Source organism: Schistocerca gregaria, chromosome 8 (genome assembly GCF_023897955.1).
Source record: "Schistocerca gregaria isolate iqSchGreg1 chromosome 8, iqSchGreg1.2, whole genome shotgun sequence".
NCBI classification, from domain to species: domain Eukaryota; kingdom Metazoa; phylum Arthropoda; class Insecta; order Orthoptera; family Acrididae; genus Schistocerca; species Schistocerca gregaria.
In genome coordinates this window covers 500,564,956-500,582,145 of record NC_064927.1, presented here as the reverse complement: position 1 = coordinate 500,582,145, position 17,190 = coordinate 500,564,956, and the positions used below count along the sequence as shown (strand labels likewise).

Genomic DNA, 17,190 nt, shown 5'->3' with positions numbered 1-17,190 from the left:
TCTTTCCGCCGTCCACCTAACCTTCGTAACCTCTTGGTTCATCCCTATGAAATCCCCAAACCACCTCCCCTACCCTCTGGCTCCTACCCTTGCAACCGCCCCCGGTGTAAAACCTGTCCTATGCACCCTCCCACCACCACCTACTCCAGTCCTGTAACCCGGAGGGTGTACACGATCAAAGGGAGAGCCACATGTGAAAGCACCCACGTGATTTACCAACTGACCTGCCTGCACTGTGATGCTTTCTATGTGGGAATGACCAGCAACAAACTGTCCATTCGCATGAATGGACACAGGCAGACAGTGTTTGTTGGTAATGAGGATCACCCTGTGGCTAAACATGCCTTGATGCACGGCCAGCACATCTTGGCACAGTGTTACACCGTCCGAGTTATCTGGATACTTCCCACCAACACCAACCTATCCGAACTCCGGAGATGGGAACTCGCCCTTCAGTATATCCTCTCTTCTCGATATCCGCCAGGCCTCAACCTCCGCTAATTTCAAGTTGCCGCCGCTCATACCTCACCTGTCTTTCAACAACTTCTTTGCCTCTGTACTTCCGCCTCGACTAACATCTCTGCCCTTAACTCTTTGCCTTTAAATATGTCTGCTTGTGTCTGTGTATGTGCGGATGGATATGTGCGTGTGTGTGCGAGTGTACACCTGTCCTTTTTTTCCCCTAAGGGAAGTCTTTCCGCTCCCGGGATTGGAATGACTCCTTACCCTCTCCCTTAAAACCCACATCCTTTCATTTTTCCCTCTCCTTCCCTCTTTCCTGACGAAGCAACTGCCAGTTGCGAAAGCTCGTAATTCTGTGTGTGTGTTTGTGTGTTTTGTTCATGTGCCTGTCTGCCGGCGCTTTCCCGCTTGGTAAGTCTTGGAATCTTTGTTTTTAATATATTTTTCCCATGTGGAAGTTTCTTTCTGTTTTATTTACATCGTCATTAATTTGAACCCAACAATTACGTTTGTTATTGTCTCTGTTGGATTTCGAAATCTTCTCTATCGTCTTACTTTCTCTTTTCGTTTGTACAAGAAGTTCCACTTTGCATTCATCTTCCATTTTTCCGTAATCTACCATACATTTTATCCTGCCTAATTATACTCAATAATACGTAATTTACTTCCAAACCATAACCTAAAATTTTCAACGCTTTCAACATAACCGCTGCTATAAAATCCATTGTTCCAAGTTTACAAACATTTCGTGTAAACTCGTGAATACTATTTCACAGCTTCAGCTCCTTTCACCCATTACACAACTATCTCAGTTTTTTTTTTTTTCCAACAACTTTCGTTTTATTTCCATTCCCGTTTTTCCCACAAAACCGATCATTTTTAGCAGCTTCCCACAGGTTTACACGTTATTATTTCTTCATGAAACAATTGTTAGCGTCATTATCATAACCTGCCAGTACATAACCAGTCCTTTGAATACATTTACACACATATTCTTCGAGATTTTATTCGAAAATTTTTTTCGAATTTTATTTTTTCGCAAATTATTTTTTCGAAACTTTTTTCGAAAAAATTTTTTTGTCGAAATTTTCTTGAATTTCTCGAAATTTTCTTGAATTTTCCCACCCTTTAACGTGATCTGGAGACAACATAACTACCCAACCTTTGCACCCATTGTTGTTCACCAACCTAAGTTGAGCACATGATCAACAAAGCTCATCTCAAACCAACACTTTTTCGACTTTTTTCACACCTTTATCTCTCCCTATATAAATCTCTCTTTACTTTCACTTTAACCTCATATTACACTTTCCACATACCAATACCATGTCAACCTCACAACATCCCTACAATGACCCCATTAAATTTTATTTACATTCCCTCCGCAAACATGCCTTCACCCTAGCCAGATTACGCTCCCATATTTTATTTACTCAGGCTTGTCTGACATTTGGCATTACTCCCAAAGGCCTCACACTTAAAGTTCCCATCTCTGGCTGCAATCCTTCTTTCCATCAGCCCTTATACCAGTTCCAAACAGCACAATCCATAGCCCTCACCCGCCTAATCCTTCACCTATACATCGACTCGGCCAATGAACACACCCGTCAACTCCTATCCCAAATCAAAGTCCTCAATCTTTCCTCTCCCACATCCACACCGGCTGTACATAGCATCCTCCTACAGGCCAACCGCAAATTAGAACAACATGCCACCCTCCACCTCAAAAAACTATCCAATCTCCTGGTTTCCCACCTCCGGGAAGGCAACTCACTCACCCTCCACAACCTTTCCAACAAACCTCAACCTCCTCTCATTGCACACAGACCCAGTCTCTCCCATCTACTCAATCTCCCACTTCCAGCTCCACTCCCCCCAACACCTCAAAATTCTAGTCAACACAATCTGGAACCACAACACCCCAATTCAGTAGTTAACCTTTCCTCCAAACCCCTCTCCCAATCCGAAACCTCTGTCCTATCCAAAGGCCTCACCTTCAGCCCCACTCCCAGGTTCAACCAAACTGCCCTTGTCAAGGATTTACTGTCCTACACTCGTAGTCTCTGCTGGAAATATCACTTTGCCACGAAGAAAAACAATCCTGATCCCACTCCTAATGATCCAACTCCCCAAGACACTATCCAAATTGAACCCTGCCTGCAACAGTTCCGTCCTCCATCACAGCGGGACCCACCTCCTCTTCCTCAAAATCACCCTCTCCAAACCTTCCAGGAATTTCTCACTTCCAGCCTTGCCTCTCAATCTTTCTTGAAAAACCTTAATCCTACTCCCAACATCACCACAGCCGAATCCCAGGCTATCCGTGATCTGAAAGCTGACCGATCCATCATCATTCTTCCGGCTGACAAGGGTTCCACGACTGTGGTACTTGATCGTCGGGAGTATGTGGCTGAGGGACTGCGTCAGCTTTCAGACAACTCTACATACAAAGTTTGCCGAAGTAATCCCATTCCTGATGTCCAGGCGGAGCTTCAAGGAATCCTCAGAACCTTAGGCCCCCTACAAAACCTTTCACCTGACTCCATCAAACTCCTCACCCCACCGTCACCTCGCACTCCTACCTTCTACCTACTTCCTAAAATTCACAAACCCAAACATCCTGGCCGCCCCATTGTAGCTGGTTACCAAGCCCCCACAGAACGTATCTCTGCCTACGTAGATCAACACCTTCAACCCATTACATGCAGTCTCCCATCCTTCATCAAAGACACCAACCACTTTCTCGAACGCCTGGAATCCGTACCCAGTCTGTTACCCCCAGAAACCATCCTGGTAACCATTGATGCCACTTCCCTATACACAAATATCCCGCACGTCCAGGGCCTCGCTGCAATGGAGCACTTCCTTTCACGCCGATCACCTGCCACCCTACCTAAAACCTCTTTCCTCGTCACCTTAGCCAGCTTCATCCTGACCCACAACTTCTTCACTTTTGAAGGCCAGACATACCAACAATTAAAGGGAACAGCCATGGGTACCAGGATGGCCCCCTCGTATGCCAACCTATTTATGGGTCGCTTAGAGGAAGCCTTCTTGGTTACCCAAGCCTGCCAACCCAAAGTTTGGTACAGATTTATTGATGACATCTTCATGATCTGGACTCACAGTGAAGAACAACTCCAGAATTTCCTCTCCAACCTCAACTCCTTTGGTTCCATCAGATTCACCTGGTCCTACTCCAAATCCCATGCCACTTTCCTAGATGTTGACCTCCATCTGTCCAATGGCCAGCTGCACACATCCGTCCACATCAAACCCACCAACAAGCAACAGTACCTCCATTATGACAGCTGCCACCCATTCCATATCAAACGGTCCCTTCCCTACAGCCTAGGCCTTCGTGGCAAACGAATCTGCTCCAGTCCTGAATCCCTCGACCATTACACCAACAACCTGAAAACAGCTTTCGCATCCCGCAACTACCCTCCCAACCTGGTACAGAAGCAGATAACCAGAGCCACTTCCTCATCCCCTCAAACCCAGAACCTCTCACAGAAGAACCCCAAAAGTGCCCCACTTGTAACAGAATACTTCCCGGGACTGGATCAGACCTTGAATGTGGCTCTCCAGCAGGGATACGACTTCCTAAAATCCTGCCCCGAAATGAGATCCATCCTTCATGAAATCCTCCCCACTCCACCAAGAGTGTCTTTCCGCCGTCCACCTAACCTTCGTAACCTCTTGGTTCATCCCTATGAAATCCCCAAACCACCTCCCCTACCCTCTGGCTCCTACCCTTGCAACCGCCCCCGGTGTAAAACCTGTCCTATGCACCCTCCCACCACCACCTACTCCAGTCCTGTAACCCGGAGGGTGTACACGATCAAAGGGAGAGCCACATGTGAAAGCACCCACGTGATTTACCAACTGACCTGCCTGCACTGTGATGCTTTCTATGTGGGAATGACCAGCAACAAACTGTCCATTCGCATGAATGGACACAGGCAGACAGTGTTTGTTGGTAATGAGGATCACCCTGTGGCTAAACATGCCTTGATGCACGGCCAGCACATCTTGGCACAGTGTTACACCGTCCGAGTTATCTGGATACTTCCCACCAACACCAACCTATCCGAACTCCGGAGATGGGAACTCGCCCTTCAGTATATCCTCTCTTCTCGATATCCGCCAGGCCTCAACCTCCGCTAATTTCAAGTTGCCGCCGCTCATACCTCACCTGTCTTTCAACAACTTCTTTGCCTCTGTACTTCCGCCTCGACTAACATCTCTGCCCTTAACTCTTTGCCTTTAAATATGTCTGCTTGTGTCTGTGTATGTGCGGATGGATATGTGCGTGTGTGTGCGAGTGTACACCTGTCCTTTTTTTCCCCTAAGGGAAGTCTTTCCGCTCCCGGGATTGGAATGACTCCTTACCCTCTCCCTTAAAACCCACATCCTTTCATTTTTCCCTCTCCTTCCCTCTTTCCTGACGAAGCAACTGCCAGTTGCGAAAGCTCGTAATTCTGTGTGTGTGTTTGTGTGTTTTGTTCATGTGCCTGTCTGCCGGCGCTTTCCCGCTTGGTAAGTCTTGGAATCTTTGTTTTTAATATATTTTTCCCATGTGGAAGTTTCTTTCTGTTTTATTTACATCGTCATTAATTTGAACCCAACAATTACGTTTGTTATTGTCTCTGTTGGATTTCGAAATCTTCTCTATCGTCTTACTTTCTCTTTTCGTTTGTACAAGAAGTTCCACTTTGCATTCATCTTCCATTTTTCCGTAATCTACCATACATTTTATCCTGCCTAATTATACTCAATAATACGTAATTTACTTCCAAACCATAACCTAAAATTTTCAACGCTTTCAACATAACCGCTGCTATAAAATCCATTGTTCCAAGTTTACAAACATTTCGTGTAAACTCGTGAATACTATTTCACAGCTTCAGCTCCTTTCACCCATTACACAACTATCTCAGTTTTTTTTTTTTTTCCAACAACTTTCGTTTTATTTCCATTCCCGTTTTTCCCACAAAACCGATCATTTTTAGCAGCTTCCCACAGGTTTACACGTTATTATTTCTTCATGAAACAATTGTTAGCGTCATTATCATAACCTGCCAGTACATAACCAGTCCTTTGAATACATTTACACACATATTCTTCGAGATTTTATTCGAAAATTTTTTTCGAATTTTATTTTTTCGCAAATTATTTTTTCGAAACTTTTTTCGAAAAAATTTTTTTGTCGAAATTTTCTTGAATTTCTCGAAATTTTTTTGAATTTTCCCACCCTTTAACGTGATCTGGAGACAACATAACTACCCAACCTTTGCACCCATTGTTGTTCACCAACCTAAGTTGAGCACATGATCAACAAAGCTCATCTCAAACCAACACTTTTTCGACTTTTTTCACACCTTTATCTCTCCCTATATAAATCTCTCTTTACTTTCACTTTAACCTCATATTACACTTTCCACATACCAATACCATGTCAACCTCACAACATCCCTACAATGACCCCATTAAATTTTATTTACATTCCCTCCGCAAACATGCCTTCACCCTAGCCAGATTACGCTCCCATATTTTATTTACTCAGGCTTGTCTGACATTTGGCATTACTCCCAAAGGCCTCACACTTAAAGTTCCCATCTCTGGCTGCAATCCTTCTTTCCATCAGCCCTTATACCAGTTCCAAACATATATATATATATATATGCTAGAAGATGAAAACGTGCACTTGAAATGCAATGAACAGTTGAAACTAGCCAATAGTGTGGAATTAAACACTTCATTTCAAATACGTATATTGACTGCCTCAGCGGAAAAAACAAATAAAAGAAAATTTCTTTCAAATCGACAAAAATAACTTCACTGTTCTGCAAAGGATTTAATGCTTGACTGTCAGAAAGATGGAAATAAAATAAAATCTGAAACTAATAACATATTTTAGCCTTCCGTAATTATGTGAATGTATTTTAATTCACTTGATAGCTCCCGGCCACAGAAAACCCTTTTGTTTTCATTTGATGTGAGAACCATAAACAAAGAGGAAACAGCGAAACCACTAAATGTAAACACGGGTCATGTGGAGACTACCAACTTCCCCACTGTAAGTCAGATAAGTCAGACTGCTCTGTGCATCAGCCCTGGATGTACAATATTTCTGAACCAGGGCAATACTAGATAATGCCCCCCCCTCCCCCCCACACCCCACCATCAGGTCGTTTAAAAGAAAGAAAAAAAATGTTCATTTTGTAGTGCACATCCTTCTGAAAAGTCTGATGCATAAAACATATGTGGCCGACGAAATGTAAGACATGTTATTTGGTTTTAAGTGTGCCAAAGTACAGGGAGTGCAGTGCCAAGCCTCTTCACACAGCATTCTTCTATCGCTCGTCACTGTAATTCGGTTTGTGGAATTGAAACGTGTATATTTTGTAATGGATGCCATCCAGCTATATTCAGAACAGAGGAAATTGAAATGTCAGCTGGTTTGACATCCTGCCCCCCTTTCTTTTAAAAAACGAACTATTCAGAAGTTTTGCACTCTTTATTCCCTATTAGCTAACAACTTGCTGCTTTGTCTGACAAAATTAAATATAGGCTACATAAAACCAGTAAAGACAAGCAAGACAGTACACATTTTTTCCATCCTTACCTCCTAGAATTCTTTTTTCTCAATTCTTACTACAGCTTTACATAGCGTGCTTTCCTTTCTGTGAAAGAATCTATTACTTCATCAAAGTTCGTTAAACGTTTTGCTACATGAAAAATCTAAATGTTGTTGTCTAATACTGAAAAACCTGTTAATACAAATAGGACCCAAGATTGGTGTGGTTTCTCGATCTGATTACGTCTATTTTGTCACTGTTTACTGTCTAAAATGAAACAGGCCTTTCTAATACTGCATCTATTGTAACAAACCCTAAATAAACGAGACTGTTTTGGCACAAATGGTCCTTTTTATAACATGACAGAATACAATTCACAAAGTACCAATATCAAATGCCTATTAGGCCTACTACAAGCAAAAAGCTTGACATTATGAAATAGTTTCACACTTCATCCATACTCTCCAGTTTCTCAAGCATGAGATTGAAAAGTAGTAGCACGAAATGTTTATACAAATTTGGAATCATCATATTCTTCCATAATTTGTGTGATGTTCCCGTTTCTTCTCTTTCCTTGTTCTAGTAAATTCTTGTGATCACTAATTCTGTAAATATTCCTGCCAATGTCAAAGCTTATTCACCGGTTAACTCTGCCAGAATCATCGGTTTAGTTATCCCGCGATTATTCTCCGGTTGGGCGTTGTTACATATTCATTCAACGCATTTTCCGTGTGACTTCAGAACAGAAAGCAGCTGCTAGCCAGTGACCGTACAATTGGCCCTTACTAGTCAGAAACCTGCCCAAAACTTACCGTCAAAATTTCACTTTCTTAGATACCCCGAGAAGATAATACGTAACCTTTCTTGCCTTTTATTCCTGTTAGTCGTTTATTTCCACTCTGGTAGTCTGAGTCTGTGGATTTCACTAGTAATTACAACAACGCTGATCATTCGAAAACTCGATCAACGACATCGTGAGACAGCGCTTGGCATTCACCCGTTCGGCTTTACTCCGCTCAGCTCGTATAGCCCCTTTTGTCTGCAGGAAAGTTTGTTTCTAGATTCCCCTGACAGAGACATCACGTACACTATGCACGCATTCACAAATCAACTTGTGATTCATTAGGAAATCAACATAGAATGTGTTCAAAAATCGACAGGGATGCGTTTCAAAGTCATATGAATAAACAATAGACGAATGTGCGGTGGATGCTAGGCGCTTTTTCCCGGTAGCATCTAGCTGCTTGCTGTGACTGCTTTTATAGCCAACAGTCACAATTCTGAAGCCAGAAGCGGGAGAACGTACTACTCAACTGTGCATGCACATGATCCCGCTTGTAACTGTTGAAATGAATCTAATGTAAACAGTTGTGAGGTCACACACATCAGAGGCAATTTGTTGTTATGAAGCATTGCATAGTCTTCCTAAAGACTTGACACATTTTGCTGTTGGCAGACGCTTGTATGAGCACTGTGTTTTTTGTTGTACATGGCACATTTCCTTTGCAATTTAAGTTTTATTATCGTTTTCCCTTTGTTCATGTTTTATTGCTGCATTATTATTCTGCTGTAGCACGATACAGTAATACCCTTTGTTAGGGTATCGGTTTTTGCCACTCAAAATTACTAAAATTTAACTGAAAACAAAAACAATGAAAAATTCCTGGAATTCTAAAAAATTCCCAGGTTTTTCCCAGTTTTCTCCCAGATGAAAAAATTCCCAGGTTTTTCCCAGATCTTCCAGTTGTCCTGGGTCATATACACCAAGTATGTGTATCTCTGCTTGCTTGCCATCAATTGGCTTGTGAACAGTACCGACCATTCCTGTTCTGTATTGTTCCTGGTGACAAGAAATAGTGTCTTCATGCTAACATAGGGAAAAGAAAGAAATGACTGAGCAAAAATAAAACAACAACTCCCTCTACAAAGACCTGTGCACACGCATAAAACATAATGTCACACATCTGGTGGAGCAACGATGGTATGGTTGGAGTACTATGGATTGCTTCCCTGAGGTGTAACTATGACTGCTGACATTGTCTGTCAACAACTGAGTTGCGTTGCAGACACAATCCCAGAATGATGCCAAGAAAGAGTGTGTGAAGTGATGCTACTCCATGATAATGCTCGTTCACATTTGGCTACACTGACAAAAAATACTAAACAAGAGTTGGATTTGAAATTCATTCTGCAACCACCTTCTTCACCTTATCTTGTGCACTCAGATTTTCATCTTTTCAACTCTCTATCGAACAACCTCAAGTAACTTCCTTTCTGGATGAAAATGCACTCTGAACATGGCTCAATGAATTCTTTGCCTAAAAACCATGTGATTTCTACAGGTGCACAATTGGAAAGTTACCCCACCATTGGCCGACTGTTATAAACAGTGAAGGAGTATATATTATTATGACTGAAGTCTCTGTTATGTGTATCTGTTGTGTTTATTCAGTTTATGGAAAAACACTGTAAGCTTACAAGGTCTGTTCAAAAAATTCCGGAATTTTGTCCACAAAATTTTTCTACACTTATATTTTACTTATTGTGCATGGTCTCCTCTGAATTACTCTCCTCCAGAGCTGATACACCACCCCCAATGCCTTTCCACTACCAGAAGCAGCTGGATCACGTGAAGTGCCGTCTGCGAATTTTCTTTTATCTCATATATCGTTGCAAATTTGTGTCTTTCCAACAGGGTTTTAACTTGGGTAATAAAAAAACGTCCACAGGGGCCGGTTCTGGAGAGTATAGAGGAAGAGGCAGCACAGTGATTTCGTGTTTTTTTACAACAGACATAAACCAACAGGGATGAATGTGTGGTTGCATTATCGTGAGGCAAGAGTCAAGAGTTGTCTTGCCACATTTCAGGCAGTTTCCATCCCACACTTTCTCTCAGGTGTCACAACATGTCCCCATAGTATCATCAATTAATGCTTTATCCCTGTGGCACGAATTCATGATGAACTAATTCTTCAGATTCGAAGAAAACTATCAGCATGGCTTTGACATTTGATCTGACTAACAAGCTTCTTTGGTCTTGTTGAAAACAGTGAAGGAGTAAATATTATTATGACTAAAGTCTCTGTTATGTGTATCTGTTGTGTTTATTCAGCTTATGGAAAAACACTATGAACTTAAGAGGTATGTAAAAATTACAGAACCTTGGTCTTGGTAGACATCATAACCGTAGACCCAAACTCATCATCAGTTATGATTTTCTTGAGAGACATTTTGTTCTCATTTGCGCAATCAAAAGCTTTTCACAGACTGCGAGGCAAAGGTCTTTCTTGACTTGACTTATGAGCCATGGGACGAACTTGGTGGAAACACGATGCATACCAAGATGCCATGTCAGGATTTCATGTCATAATCCAACTGAAATGTTACATTCTTTTGCAATCTCTCAGACACTAAGTCTTTGATTGGCACACACAATTTCACTGATGTTCCTTACATGAGTGTTGTTGGTAGACGTCAAAGGGCATCCTGAACAATGGTCACCTTTACCTTTTTTCCGGCCATTTTTAAATCATGTGAATCATTCATAACACCAAGAACAGCTTAAGCATTCATCACCATAGACTTCCTGCAACATTTGGTGTGTTTCTGTAAAGGTTTTCTTGAGTTTCATGCAAAATTTAATACAGACACATTGCTCCTCTAACTCTACCATCTTGAAATTCACAAACTATGCGGCACAATGTTCGGCTCAAAACAGCAGGGACAAAATAACTAACAAACATACAACAATGAAACTTTCCATACTTACACACTAAAAATAGGCATGTGTAGGGATGCCAACCGCATTTTGCTCCTACACATTGTTGGCTCGAAATTATGAATGTTCCGGAATTTTTTGAGCAGAACAGACCTTGTAGGCTCCAACCCAATATTTATATTAATTGCTAGTAAAATGTTCTACACATCTTCCAAGTTCACATTCGCTTGGGATATTCCTTTTATGTGTTAGAATTTTTGCGTTCTATATTATGTACTGAATTATTTACTAAACACGTAACATTATACTTATGGTTTGTACTGTACCTGGAGGACACGAACAAGTGGGCACTTTGTTCACTACTTTGCATTGTGCATTCTTTCCACAAGGATTTGGTATGCAAAGAGACTCTGAAAAAGAAAAGTTTTCATTAGTAATGCATAACATGTGAAATGCCTGAAACTGCCTTAATATGCAGGAACACGATGAGCCACCAGATAAAAGCATACAAATTGTCAAGTAGCATTAGAATTGCATAAAAGAACTACAAATAAGCAGAGAATGGCCTTTACTTGCAGTTAATTTCTGCACCCAATGTGAAATACATCCCAATGTAAGAGCATCTATGCAGTGAAATTTATTCATTATAAAGAAAAAAAAAAATCTTATATGTGCTCACCGCCTACACTCCAGCCAGACAAGATAGCTCATTTAGAGATCAGTCTGCGAGAACATCAACCATTGCTCAAGAAGATGGCTTTTTTAATTGAATTGAATTTTATTCATTTTGTAAGATTACACTGTGAGCAGTGAATGTATGAAAAACAAGACATATCAACAACAGAAAACATCCATTATTACTTATTTCCTAAGAAGCAACCACTCTGATTACATTCTCTAGCAAAATTAATTATAACAATATTATAGAAAGAAAAGTTGGTACTCACAATATAGCAGACATGCTGAGCCACAGATAGGCACAACAAAAAAGACTGTCAGACGACAGTAACACACACACACACACACACACACAAGCTCGGCTCACACACACAACTGCAGTCTCAGGCAACTGCAACCATTATAAAGAATAATATACACATATTTAATTTAATAGGCACTCTTTAACACCACAAAATTTCTTTTCCACCATATAGTATTAGAGTTTCTTTGGTAAGATAGGGTCATGAATGCTGGCATTCAGATTTCCAGACACAGTTCTTAGTAACTGGATATCTGAGTACTGAGGTCATTTTCAAGCATTATCACCAGTTGAGGTGTGCTTCATGTATGTCCTGCTGTGTGTTGCAGTCAGGTACACTAGCATTTGCAATCCACTTTCAAGTATATTTTTCTGTGTACATTACGATTCTACTGGAGTGTGGCTTCAGTTGCCTGAGTCGTGTGTGTGAGCTGCGTTTGCATGTGTGTGTGTGTATGTGTGTGTGTTCTATTGTTGACTACAAACTTACTGGCTGAAACATTTATTTGTGACCGTGGCCGTGGGACACATTCTGTGCACAGCCAAGGCTAATTTCCCTCTCCACGGACATGTCAATACACAGAATTGCAGAATACAGACAGCAGACTCACTCATCACCCAGCACCACTTCATTCCGCAAATGTGAGTGTGTGGCACTGGTCGACAGCATAATTTATTGTAGAACCATATTATTTTGAGGAGATGGGTCCTGGTACTGCACTGTCACTCATAAATACTATGAGAGTGTTTTGTATACAGACGTCACTCTGGCCCTTCAACAGCGTGGACGTGCATGAGCAGGATCCCTTTCATGTGAGATGGCACTCCTCCACACAGTGCACAGCCACTTAAGCAGCAGCTGTGGAGGGATTAAGTAAATGCTAGCATTATTGGCCTCATTTCCCTGCAGCCTGCCCATCCAGCTCACCTGATTTTAAACTATGTGACTTCTGGTTGTTGGGTTTATCTGAAAGGTGCTGTATTCGGTGTTCCAATTATGAATGCAGCTGAACTGAAGGCACAAATTGCACAACACATTCTGAATGTGACCCCTCAGAAACTCCATCTGTTGTGAAACACGCTGTTTCTCAGTTTCAACTTGTGGCAGAAAATGTTGGACAGCATGTTGCACACATCTTGCGCCATCTCGTGATGGTTAAAAATTGATTTCATCATTGCTTCTTATGTAGTTTTTCACCTCATGACAATTGAAAATTGATGTCATTGTTGCTTTTTATGCAGTTTCTGGCCTCAGAACAATTAAAAACTGATGTCATTCTTGCTTTTTATGTGGTTTTTGGCCTCAGAATGGATACTGTATTTACCCGAGTATAAAACAATTCTAAAAATGAGGTGACTCCCCTTTCTTAAAGAGCCTCCTTAACAAAAATTTATTTTTAACAAATGCTGGCTAATCAAAATTACAAACTTTCTACTAGCATAAAGTATCTGCCTGAAATGTTAGTGTTATACATAGTGTCAATTTAGGCCATTTATTAATTGCCTACAGTTGGATAACACAATGAGAAATAAACAGATAAAAAGAAATGGTTTGCACTAATTTTCATCTTCACTGGCTTTAAGCCTGTCATCTGGGGTATCACTATTTTTAATCATCACCATCACCCTAATAAGACAGCTGTAAAATTTATGCCTTTGTTGTCACAAATATTTTGGCTGTTCCGTTTGAATATATTGCAATTTGTGAGGTTGTGGTTGCAATGGCTCCTGAGAACACAGCCATTTTTTGCCAAATACATATCAGATTCCATTTCTATACTGACACGAAAATGTTACAATGTTTCTTGCCTCCAATCATATCATCTACCTGCCCCTCTCCTATTGGGCACATAGAACCAGCAACTCACACACTCCCTTTCATACACACCATACCTCACGGTGAATGATGACAATGTTGCTGCAGGAAACATGTCAACACTTTTACTGTCTCCTGCAGAAATGTATACTATTGTTGCATATGTCCACCTTGTGAGTATACATTCTGGGTGTTCACAAATTTTTAGAGTCAGATAAATATGACAGTGCAAAATTAACAGCGTCTGCTGTATAACAGTTATGGTTATCAACATATTTGTAAAAGTACAGCCACTGCCAATAATAATAATAATAATAATAATAATAATAATAACAGTAATAATAATTATTATAATAATAGTAATAATATGCATAAGTTGTCTGAAAAAAGAAAGAACTGTTGTGGGGAATTTTGTTGTTTTGTACATAAATAAGTACAGTTTAGGGCAAGAACAAAGTAGCATTTAACCTTTCATTACTCTCCATTACACATTTTGTTCATGCCCTTTTATTTTTTTGGACAAATGTAAAAGATCCCAAACAAATGTATTAGTTAACAAATTAACTTGAGGGCTGAAAATCAGACTGTCTCACATTGCACCCACACAACAACTTACACTAATTATAGGCTTCTTTGTTCGCTTGTAACCAAGTCTATATGATTTAATCACTTTCTCGCAGTCAGTCAATGGATATGGTCTGGGAAGCCCTAGTTTCTTTGTGGCTAACTTTTCCTGGAAATTTTCTTTTCTGTTAACACTTAAAATAGATTTGACAGAGTTAACATGGACACTGCACACGATAGCAGATTCTTACACAATAAACAACTGACTCCAAATACGCACTGCCCATTGTAGAAAAGATTAAATTCAGGAAGTATTGTCTACCGACACAACCTCTTGACTGGAATAGAAATGAGGCACTGAGAACTGTAAGGACCAAAAGCACACCGCTGTCAACTCCACATTTAAGTGAATATCAAAGAATCTACTGAGTGTAGTTTCGTCCCTCTGAGACTGCAGATGTATGTGCAAGATGTGCTTGCGTTAGTGTGTGTGTGCGTGTGTGTATGTGTGTCTACTGCTCACAAAGGCCTTAATGGCTGAAAGCTATGATTGCGTGCATCTTTTTATTGTGCCTATCACAGTTCAGCATCTCCGCTATATGGTGAGTAGCAAATTTCCTTCTCTCATATTGTCACAAACTAATGAGACACGTTTTTACGAATGTTCGTGTATACAACACGAGCCTACACTACAAATAAATCTGACTCACCATAAGATCAACATATATCAGAAACTAAAGTCTCACAATCAACAACAATGTATTTTACAGTTCTCAGCGCCTCATACGGATTACTGTATGATAAAATCCAAAACTTAATGTACTATATCTCATTCAGAACCCCATGAAATAAGGTTGTTCTATCAGTATAGCTGTAACATATTTTGAAGTCTGACCTAATTTTACTATAGAGTGAGTGAATTGGTATATCTGAGAGTGTACTACCATCTAGTGGGACTTATGCCAAGTGAAAGGAAACAAAATTCTGTTGCAGTGTGTTTCTTCCAACTGGTGGCATCGACGTAAACTTGTAATGACAAGAGCTAGCTGTGCACGTCGTGAACCGTGCATGTCGTTTATCAAATACTTATGTATTAGGTCCATAAGGCAATTATGCCGTGCTAGTTTTGTGTGCAAAAAACCTCCTCAAAATGTGCGCAACTGGAGGTCTGCTCATGACCTGATGCCGAGTTTCACTGAGGAGTAGCAGTGTAGCACGGTGCAGTAAATTCAGTGCCATATATTTCTGATTACCACACCTACATTATGTTTAACAGCACTCGAAGAAAAATAACCAATAAATCTGAAAGGTGTCAAAAGTTAGGGTGTTCATGTGCTCTCATGCTTCTACACAACAGCCACCACTGGTCCAATTTTAAAGTCAATTCAAATGTATTCGGGCAAACTGTAGTTTAAATGTAGTACATCTTCACAAAAAGCCGAAGTACACGGTACGGGCTCCCTCCACTGGGAGCACAACGAAATCTGCTGCCTGGCCAAAACTCCCCCTGCCGTGCACATCCCAGCCAGTGTCACTGTTCCCCTCTGACACTTACGCAGTGCTGTGTTCGGGCAACTGAAACACAGACTGCAAAATCTTCTAGGGTGCAGGTCACATGCAACAACGCCAACTAATATGAAAATAAAAGATCACAATCTCAGTTCAGTCTAATTCTCAAACTTTCACTCTTCACATGATCTAGTGAAGTCTGTCAGTACTATCTCCACAACTTGTCTTGTAGCTGTAATTTATTCTCGTCATAATTTTGATTTGTTTTTTAGACTTTTGATTCTGGGTTAATTTTCTTCCTTACTATGCCTGAATGTCACCTTCTTTTTCTAAAGCTGATTGTAATGTTTTACCCAGTGTTCTAATATGTGAACAGTGACTGAATTTCCCATTTGCAACCTACTCCATAAATCATTACAATCTTTCATAACCAAATGAAATATTGACCTGTGCTCAGAATCGAGCAATGTTCGTTTGGAGAACACCATTTTCACCTTACAATATTACCATTACTTAAAAAGCACCATAAATGTTTGTATATAGTATCCGTACTTGTACGAGAACTTGTGGGAGCTCTGAACAATAATACAGCTGATGGAAGACATATAAGCTCTGGAGCCGTAGTTAGTACACCCAGTGCTTTCGTATCAAACAGATGTTATGTATCGTACTGAGTGGAAATAAAATGGTGTGTACAGAATGCAGCATATGTGTGAATTGACATTGACTACTGAAATCATGAACAGAGTGAAAATTTTGATCAGCCTCAAATTACTAGTGGGTCTTATGCATTGACAATAATGAGTTGCAACAGTAGTTACTCTTCAGATCCAACAATAGGAACACTGCATCAGTGCTCCACTTACGCCTCAATGCAATGCCCTCACTGTATAGAAAATTTTGTGCAACAAGCTCCACCGCGACCAACCACCGCATCGCCAAGGAAGGCCACATGACAATAAGGATGGCTTCCTTCCGACGGTGACCACCACTAGTGCCGACCTCGACAGCATAATTTCACCAGTCAACTGTGGTGGTTATCTGGCATCTCGAGCTTCCGTGGACTCTCCTCAGGTGGCATTCTGTATTGAGACAGAATGACAGCAACTGGGAAACAATTGTGCCACTGTGCTGCCATCCCCACCACAGTCACCATCCTGTGGACGGCACAGCAACCACATACCACAACATGCAATGTGCACACGAGCTGCCAGCACACTGTGCCCCCTGCCGGGCCAAACATTAAGCACCTGCCATTCTGTGCAGACGACGCGATGTTCCGGTTTCTTACAGATGACTGCTTTTTTTGCCTACAGAGACATTACTGACGATCCATGAAAATTTGTGACTCTGCTATGTCACTTAGGCGAACTAGCATGTTATGATATCCTGTTGCTGACACCCTCCACTAAATATGAGAAGGCATAATGAGCTATTCTGAGAAGACTCAGACACCCACCAGAACAACAACTACATTGATGCCATATGAGGCACAACTCAACAATGGCACTCCATCACAGCTGCGGTGCTGCCTCCGGCACTTGACTGACACAGAGAT

At 41.0% G+C, this 17,190-nt stretch overlaps 1 protein-coding gene across 1 annotated transcript in view; it reads right to left on the bottom strand.

Annotated features, from left to right (window-relative positions):
- LOC126285360 (neurogenic locus notch homolog protein 1-like) overlaps positions 1-17,190 on the bottom strand; it is a 248,272-nt gene that overhangs the window by 82,999 nt on the left and 148,083 nt on the right. The window contains exon 6 of the mRNA XM_049984683.1: positions 11,091-11,174. Within this exon, the coding sequence (XP_049840640.1) occupies positions 11,091-11,174 (84 nt within the window). The remainder of the gene's footprint in view (positions 1-11,090; positions 11,175-17,190) is intronic.